The sequence below is a fragment of the Mus caroli genome, unplaced genomic scaffold (genome assembly GCF_900094665.2).
Source record: "Mus caroli unplaced genomic scaffold, CAROLI_EIJ_v1.1 scaffold_10999_1, whole genome shotgun sequence".
NCBI lineage: Eukaryota > Metazoa > Chordata > Mammalia > Rodentia > Muridae > Mus > Mus caroli.
Genome location: NW_018389317.1, coordinates 25,495 through 35,299, shown reverse-complemented (window position 1 = coordinate 35,299; position 9,805 = coordinate 25,495). Strand labels below are relative to the sequence as shown.

Sequence of the window (9,805 nt, the reverse complement as noted above, 5' to 3'; positions counted from 1 at the left end):
GGCTTGCTCAGCCTGCTCTCTTATAGAACCCAAGACTACCAGCCCAGAGATAGTCCCACACACAAGGGGCCTTTCCCCTTGATCACTAATTGAGAACATGCCCCACAGCTGGATCTCATGGAGCCACTTCCCCAACTGAAGCTCCTTTCTTTGTGATAACTCCAGCCTGTGTCAAGTTGACTCACAAAATCAGTCAGTACAATGTGGTTATCTTCTTTTAGGTTTGTTGAAAGATTATTTTCTTGCTTTTTCTAGAGCATAGTTTCTCTTCTTGTGTTGGAGTTTTCCCTTTATTATCCTTTGAATGGGTGGATTTGTGGAAAGATGTTGTGTAATTTGTTTTTGTCATTGGACACCTTGGCTTCTCCATCTATGGTAATTGAGAGTTTTGCTGGGTATAGTAGCCTGGGCTGGCATTTGTGCTGTCTTAGGGTCTGTATGAAATCTGCCCAGTATCTTTTGGCTTTCATAGTCTCTGGCAAGAAGTCAGGTGTAATTCTGATAGGTCTGTCTTTATATGTTACTTGACCTTTTTCCCTTACTGCTTTTACTATTCTTTCTTTGTTTAGTGCATTTGGTGTTTTGATTATTATGTGACAGGATGAATTTTTTTTTCTGGTCCAATCTATTTGGTATTCTGTAGGCTTCTTGTATCTTCATGAGCATCTCTTTCTTTAGGTTGGTGAAGTTTTCTTCCATGATTTTGTTGAAGATATTTACTGGCCCTTTAAATTGTAAATCTTTCGTCTCTAACCTATTTGGTCTTCTCATTGTGTCCTGGATTTCCTGGATGTTTTGGGTTAGGAGCTTTTTGTATTTCTCATTTTCTTTGATTGTTGTGTCAATGTTTTCTATGGTATCTTCTGCACCTGAGATTCTCCCTTCTATCTCTTGTATTCTGTTTGTTATGTTTGCATCTATGGCTCCTGACTTCTTTTCTAGGTTTTCTTTTTCCAGAGTTTTCTCCCTTAGTGATTTTTTTTTATTGTTTCTACTTCCATTTTTTGATCCTGGATGGTTTTGTTCAATTCTTTCACCTGTTTGGATATGTTCTCCTGTATTTCTTTAAGGGAGTTATTTATGTCCTTATAGTCCTCCATCATCATCATGGGAAGTGACTTTAGATTCATATCTTGCTTTTCTTTTGTGATGGTATATCCAGGACTTGCTTCGGTGGGAGAGTTGGATTCTGATAATGCCAAGTAACCTTGGTATCTGGTGTTTCTGTTCTTATCCTTGCCTCCAGCCATCTGATTATCTCAAGTGCTCCCTACCCTCGATATATCTGATTGGAGCCTGTCCTTCCTGTAATCCCAGTTGAGTCAGAACTTCTAAGAGTTCAGCTGTCTTTGTGATCATGGGATCCTGGGATCTTGTGATGCTGAGATTCTAGGTGTGTCAGAGTTCTTGGCACTCAAGCTTCCTCTGAGACCCTTAGATCCTTGTGTGACCAAGCTCCTGGGATCCTGGGATCCTAAGATCCTGGCTGTGTTAGATCGCCTGGAAGTGGTGTCTCCTTTGAAGACCATGGGTCTGTCCACTGAGTTTGAAACCAAGGTAGACCAGCGCTGACCTGAAGGAACCTGAGCCATTGCTCAGGCGGGTTCCTGCATCTGTGTTCCAACTGGCCCCAGGCATCGTTCTGTTGGAACAGATGTTGTGTTCTACTTCCCAGTGATCCTGGGTGTGCTAGGGTGGCTGAGGAGTGGAGAGTCCTCTGGGGACCATGGGACTGTCCGCCAAGTTCAGGCCCAAGGTGGCCTGGTGCTGGCACCAACCGGAAGGCATATATTTTCATGAAATGATGACGATGAGCCTATAGTGACCAGAATTACAGTGTAGTTGATTGACTCATAAAAGCTCCTACATAGTATGATGACTTTGATTTCTAGTCTCTCCTCTGTGGCTTTTTTGAGGACCTTAGGGAAGGATTTGTAGAGTAGCCTTTCAATTACAAAATGGGGATGTTATTTGAGTATCTATACACTCACTCATACCTTTTCCTTTTCTTTGTGTCCACTCTGTTGTCATTGAAACTCATCAGTTAGCTTCATTCTTCTGCCATCATGTCCTGACCATTAAAGACTCTATCCATAAGTCACAAAGATGCTGTAGAAGTAATTGTTATTCAATGCTATGCTACTTTGCTAGAATGATTTTTTTTTGTATTTTTTACTATGTATTTTTGTCTGTTTTTCATATCGAAGACAAAGTATCTCTGTGTAGCGCTGGTTGCCTTGAAAGTAGGAATTATGAATTTGATAATCCATATAACTCTGACTCCATAGTGATGGGAACAGATGTGGGCCAAAATGACTAGCTAGGTTTGTCTCTGTATTATGAGCTTATGAGCCTAGAATGTAAGTTTTTGTACATGAAAGCATATGCTGTAGTTATGACTTTCATCCACATCTGGAATTTTAAAATTTGGCAGACAATGTATTAAATTTATCAGGATGTCTTGTATTTATGACACTAAATCTACATGGGTATTCCATTCGATAGCAAGTATTGGCATTATTACTAGCTGTTTTGTTTGTTTTCAAATTTTTAAATAAATATGAGTATTTTCCATGTATGCATGAATATGTACATCATATGTTATGGCCTCATTCTCAAAGTACTTAGAATGTGGCCTCAGAACTCCTGAACTTGGTATAATGGATAGTTATGGGCCTCCATGGAAATACTGGCAATTAGCCTCAATTTTTTGCAAAACTGGCAATACATCTAGTGAGCACCTCTCCTTGCCTATGTTGCTAATTCATGGTCAACATTTATACTGCTGATATTTTTATCTGTCCATTTATAACTGTTTAAACATGCATTCCCTTTTATTAAGATTTTATTAATATTACTGTTTAAACTTGCACACTTCAGGTTTCTGGAATGTGAATACACAACGGAATGAATGTACAATTATTTGTATGAACTCCAGTAAAGAACTCTGAGGTCTTTCTACTTTTCTCTTTGTTTGATTGATTGATTGATTTGTTTTCAGGGCAATCAGTGTCTTAATATGTACCTCATGCTGTCCTAAAACGCATTGCTTAGACCGGGCTGGAATCCACGTCAATGAGATACACTTGTGTCTACCTCCTGAGTGTTGGGGTAGCATGAGAGAATACACCAGCATCCTCATCATTTTTGTAGTTAGCAATTGATCATACAATTTATCTGATGTGTAGTCAGTACTGTTGATCTGTTTTTTTGTATGTCTTTATTGGCTGTTAGCTGCCATTTCTCTTGCAACTCTTTATCCTATCAAAGGGGTGCAAAAATGACACAGATGAACTTTGTTTGTTACTGAGTTTCCTTATAAAATTAATTTGGAATTACATAAGGACATTTGTTTCAGGAAATAATTGGAGGAAGCACCAGAATTATATGAACATATTCTCAATGAAGTATACATTTACAGTATTGTCCATATTATGCTTTCTCATGTACACATGTATGGAATATTTCAGGGTGTTGTGACCTATGATGATGTATATGTGAACTTCACTCGGGAAGAGTGGGCTTTGCTGGATTCTTCTCAGAAGAATCTCTACAGAGATGTGATGCTGGAGACCTACAGGAATCTTGCTGCTATAGGTAAGAGTGAATTTTTTTCACTTTTTAAAATATAGGGAGAAGTGGTTTTTGTTTTTTTATTGGTGTTTCCTCTTGTAATTTCTGTTGAGAATGAGGAAGACCAAGGTGAATAAATCAAGCATGGTTCTAAGGTTCACTGCAGATAGTAATTTACATTTTGCCTAATTTCCAATAATATAACATACGTTCTCTGGCATTATATTTAGGCTACAGTTGGGAAGACCATAATACTGAAGAACATTTTCGAAGTTCTAGAAGACGTGGAAGGTAATCTGCATGTGGAAACTCTTAAGAATGTCTCGGAACACATTTTAAGGTGTCCTGCAAATTTTAAAGAAAAGTAACAGGGTGGGGGAAAAAAAGCACTGCTTTAAGTTATGGATGATCACTAAATTCTCCCAAAACCATGTACACCAATGCCTGGTATCTAATTTGTGCTTGGGCAGCATTCCTCTACATGCAAAGACAAAGAAACAATGCCTTAACAGATCTCACCATTAGGACCACAGCCCAGTAGAGCTTATGCTGTAGAACTGCCAATCTGTTCAACCGACTACCACTCAGATATTGCAAAGGGTACACACATTGATTAGGTGATTAGCCTATGTCCAAAACCTTCTAAGAGGAAAATAGTCCACAGTAAAGCTGAAATCACTCACATACTTGTAATAATGTAGCTAAGTTTAGTGATAGGGACAGCTTATTAGAGTCAAGGATGTGTAAAAAACCTTAATCCCTATACCACATGTATATAAGGATAAAAGGGCAAATTATTTGAATGCAATGTGGAATCTCTTCACTTACTGTTCTTCTTTTCATATTACTATCATATGTCACAATGGATACCAGCCATATTAATATAGAAATATTGAAAGTAGCAATGAACCTCTGTCTCAACCAGAACAGCAATTAGAAGATACATAGTAGTCCCCACTTGGAGTAGCCTCTTTGAATGTGCTACAAGTTTACAAATAATTCAATTTCAAACTTTATTGGGGCCATGTACAATCTCACACTGCAGAATATCTGCTATGAGTACTAAATGTGGAAATACTTCTGTTTGCCTAGGATCACTTTGCAAATGTATTATGACTCACAATATAGCAAAATTAATGAATACAATACGTGTGATAAAGTTCTGGGTTCTTCCATTCTCTTCAAATATTTAACAAGCCTCTTGCAGAAAAACGATGCTGTAAATGTGAGCCATTTAGTCAATGATCTTACATGACATGCATCTTCAAAGATGCATAGCAGCCCAGCCTGAAGGTGAACACCATGAATGTAAAATACTTATAATACCTTAATATCAGATTGCTCTTTATAATTTGACCAAATTTTAAAATTAATTCACACAGATAAAAAGACTCATGTGTAATGAATGTGAGAAGATTTCACATGTACCAATTATCTTTGCAGGCATGAAAAAAGTCATATTGAAGAGAAGCCCTCTGAATTTACTCAATGTGGTAAAGTCTTTGCATATCAGAGCCATCCTCAAGGGCATCAACAAATTCATACTGTTGAGAAACCCTATGAAATTATTCAATATCTTGAGGCCTTTGCATATCACAGTAGTCTCCAAATACATAAGAGAACACATGGTGGAGACAAATCTTATAAGTACAACCAATGTGGTAAAGCCTTTGTATGTCACAATTCTCTTCAAAGGTATAAAAGAGTTCATACAGGTGAGAAACCTTATGAATATAATCACTGTGGTACTGACTTTGCACAACACAGTCATCTTCAACAGCATGAAAGGATGCATACTGTTAAATGTAAGCAAAGTGGAAAAGACTTTGCATGTTATACTAATCTCCAAGTATATCAAAGAACGCATACTGGAGAGAAACCTTATGAATGTATATTCTGTGATAAAACCTTTATACATCACAGTCATCTTGAAAGGCATGAAAGAATTCATACTGGGGAGAAACCCTATGAATGTAACCAATGCGGTAAAGCCTTTTCACAAAACAGCAGTCTCCAATTACATAAAAGAACACATACTGGAGAGAAACCCTATGAATGTAAGCAATGTGGTAAATCCTTTGCATGTCAGAGTGGTCTCCAACAGCATAAAAAAACACATCATGGAGAGAAATCCTATGAATGTAAGCGATGTGGTAAAGCCTTTGCATGTCAAAGTGATCTGCAACAGCATAAAAGAACACATACTGGAGAGAAGTCCTATGAATGTAACCAGTGTGATAAAGCCTTTACTCTTCGCTGTCATCTTCGAAGGCATCAAAGAATTCATACTGTAGAGAAACCCTATAAATGTAATCAATGTGGTAAATTCTTTGCACAAAGCAACCATTTTGTACGACATAAAAGAACACATACTGGAGAGAAACCTTATGAATGTAATCAATGTGATAAAGCCTTTGCATGTCAAACTAGTCTCCTGTATCATAAAAGAACACATTCTGGAGANAAACTCTATGGCTGTANTGAATGTGGCAAANCCTTTGTANTTCAAAGTTATCTTCAGATACATAAAAGAACACATACTGGAGAGAAACCCTTTGAATGTGACCAGTGTGATAAGGCATTTGCACAAAACAGTCATCTCCTAACACATAAAAGGACACATACTGGAGAGAAACCCTATGAATGTGAGCAATGTGGCAAAGCCTTTGCAAGTAATAGTAATCTCCAAGTGCATAAAAAAACGCACACTGGAGAGAAACCCTATGAATGTAAGCAGTGTGGTAAATCCTTTGGGTNTCANAGTGGTCTGCAAAAGCATAAACGAACACATACTGGAGAGAAACCCTATGAATGTAATCAGTGTGATAAGGCATTTGCATGTCAAACTAGTCTCCTGAATCATAAAAAAACACACACTGGTGAGAAGCCATATGAATGTAGTGAATGTGGTAAAGCCTTTGTACTTCACAGTTATCTTCAAATACATAAAAGGACACATACTGGAGAGAAACCCTTTCAATGTGACCAATGTGATAAAGCCTTTGCTCGAAACACTCTTCTCCTAAAACATAAAAGAATACATACTGGACAGAAACCCTATGGATGCAAGCAATGTGGCAAAGCCTTTGCAAATCACAGTAATCTCCAAGTACATAAAAGAACACATACTGGAGAGAAACCCTATGAATGTAAGCAGTGTGGTAAACCCTTCAATTGTCAAAGTGGTCTGCAATATCATAAAAGAACACAACACATACAGGAGAGAAACCCTGTGACTGTAATCAATGTGATATAGCCTTGGCATGTCAGACATCTTCAGAGTACTAAAGAAACATTATTGTAGAGAAACTCTGTGAGTATATTTAATATGGTGAAGCCTTTGTACATTTCTATTATCTTCATCTTTACGTAAGAAATCCATACTGGAGCGAAACTATGAATGTACACTACATCAGATCAAGCCTTTTCACATTTCACAAGCCTTAGTCATCATGAAATAATTCATACTGGGGCAAAACTTGAATATATTTAATATGGTCAAATATTTGAACATTTCTGCCATCTTCATCATCATGAAAGTATTTCTCCTGGAGAGAAAGTCTATAACTATAATGGATTTGTGATATGTATAGCTGTCACACTAACATTCAGTTTCACAAGATTAGACAAAAAAAAAAAGTGACAAGGGCCAACAACCCATTCAAACATTATGATGTGAGGTACCTCTTTCTTTTGTCTACACTTGCAAACACAATAATCCTTGTTTATTTTGTTTGCACTTATAATCATATTCTTGAACAATGATATGAAATAGCTCATCCAGGTATAATGCTTTTTATTTTGAAAGATTTTGAGTAGATATTGAAGGTTGTTATATGTCTTGCAAATATATTTACAAAAGTGCTTTTTATGTTTCTGTAGAAAAACACTATGTCTAAAGCAGCTTATAAAAGAGGTTAACCAAAATAGTCATAAGCAGCAGATGGAGGGAGGGAGATGGCTCAACCAAAATAGTCATAAGCAGCAGATGGAGGGAGGGAGATGGGACGGAATGGCGGCTTCAGGTGTGGAGAGAACAGGAGAGATGGCTAGATGGCCACAAATATGAATGGAAATCTGTGACTTATGGGAGAGAAGGAAGGGGAAATCTCCAGGTAAAGAAAAAAACACTGGGATAAGGGAGGCACCCAAGAATCAGTGAAGGTTACCCTAGATGTGAGTCATGAAATTGGGGGTATGGAACCTGGGGAGGCCATCTCCTGTAGCCAGGCAGGAACCCCAGAGGAGCAATAGAGACACCAACCCACCCTCAAAAGGTTCAACCCTAAAATCCTGTCTACAAGAAATGCAGGCAAAGGGGGTGGAACAGAGTCTCAGGGAATGTTGAAACAGCTAACTGAGGGGAGTTCTAGAGAGTTAAGGGAAGGCACACCACAATCTTGGGTTTTGCCATACATGGGATTAGGTCCCTGGCTGAATTAAAAGGAAAAATAAAGGAACTAAAGTTAAAGCAAGCACATCATCAATAATCATTGCTAACTTTTAAACATTTTAACATTTATCCTTTGTTTCCTTCCTCTTTTCATCTTTTCTATATTTCCTCCATCATTACCTGTTGCCATCTTTTACTTACATTCTCTCTTCTTCCTTCTTTCTTTCTTCCTTCCTCTCTCTCTCTCTCTCTCTCTCTCTCTCTCTCCCCCTCCCTCCCTCCCTCTCTCTCTTTCTTTCTTTGTTTCTTTCTTTCTTTTTCTTCCTTCCTTTTTTTTTCTTTCCTGTCTTCATTTACTTTTGGTTTGTACTGTAGTTAGGGGTGACCTTGAATGTCTGATCTTCTCCTCACTGCCTGCTCTTAGGATGACAGGCATGTCCGATTTCTTTGTTTCTTGCTAGCTGTTTGCTCACAGCAACAGCAAAATAAAGTAAATATACACACCTGTGCTGAGCTCTGCTCTTATTATACCTTCCAGGTTTATTGCATATCCTCAAGTGGTTGAAAGTAGGCACATACTTTAAAGCCTGGATCTTCTACATCTGGTTCTGCCCAGTTCTCTTCTGCTTCTGGTCAGGCAGCCATCTTCCTGGGTTTGTCCCTCCCAATATATCTCTTGTGTTAGGTTTGTTGTGTGATGTGACTTTGAGGCATTTCTTGGTTGTCTGTTGCCAGGTGTACTGCCTGGTTTTGTGTGTCAATTGGACACAAGCTGGAGTTATCACAAAGAAAGGAGCCTCAGATGAGGAAATGCCTCCATGAGATCCAGCTGTAAGGCATTTCATCAAGTAGTGATCAAGTGGGGATGGCCCATTGTGGGTGGTGCTATCCCTAGTTCTACTAGTCTTGGGTTCTATAAGAGCAAGCCAAGCAAGCCAGGTGAAGCAAGCCAATAAGTAACATCCCTCCACAGCCTCTGCATCAGCTCCTGCTTCCTGACCTGCTTAGTTCTACTCCTGACTTCCTTTGGAGATGAACAGCATCATGGAAGTGTAAGCTGAATAAACCCGCAGAACTCTGTGGGATGTTCTGTAGGAGCTTGGAAGATAATGTTGAGAACAGTGCAGAAGATGAAGACCTGGCTTGTGAAATTACTGAGGGAAGATTAAAATCTCTTATGGATTGTTGCTATTTTGATTGAAAAGATTCTGTGGTTCTGGTTACCCTGGGCTGAAGAATCAGCTGTGATAAACAAGATACCAGAACTACTAAATTGAAAACTTTGCATTACTGGGACTACTGATGCTGGTTAGCTTCAGCTAAGAAATTAGTGGTGATTAGGAAGAGACCAGCATCATTGAGGTAAAAACTTCTGGAAAGTGATTTCAGAGAGCACAAAGAGGCTGTGTTCCAGATATAGCCAAGGTTCTTCTACCTACTGCTGCAGCTGGACATGGTAATGTGTAAGAATCACTCAGGTGGTAATAGGTTTTGAAGGGGTCGTGAAGAGCAGCTGAGACTCAGCACTGTGAGGCCATGGAAGGCCATTGGTGAAGGTGCAGCCTCGGTTGCAATTGATGGCCCAGAACTGAAGGGGTCATGCAAAGGAGTTGAATCTTGGAACCGTGAAGAGCTCCTATTAGAGGCTTTTGGTAAAGCCTAGTTGCAGCTGAAGACAACAGTGTTTTGGAGATGCCAATACCACGAGATGACCACCAAGAATAGCAGCAGCTTTGGACTACAGGCAGCTGGAACCTAAAAGACAAGGTGTGTGCTCCAAAGGTCAGAACAGGAGAAGTGACCCAAGCCCTTGGAGGAGCCTAGAAGATTGTGAGTGGA

At 39.0% G+C, this 9,805-nt stretch overlaps 1 protein-coding gene across 1 annotated transcript in view; it reads left to right on the top strand.

Annotated features, from left to right (window-relative positions):
* Positions 1-8,223, top strand: part of LOC110288038 (zinc finger protein 431-like) — a 21,539-nt gene extending 13,316 nt beyond the window's left edge. The window contains exons 2-4 of the mRNA XM_021154494.2: positions 3,471-3,597; positions 3,804-3,864; positions 5,017-8,223. Of these exons, the coding sequence (XP_021010153.1) occupies positions 3,471-3,597; positions 3,804-3,864; positions 5,017-6,829 (2,001 nt within the window). The 3' untranslated portion in view covers positions 6,830-8,223. The remainder of the gene's footprint in view (positions 1-3,470; positions 3,598-3,803; positions 3,865-5,016) is intronic.
* Positions 8,224-9,805: the final 1,582 nt, after the last annotated feature.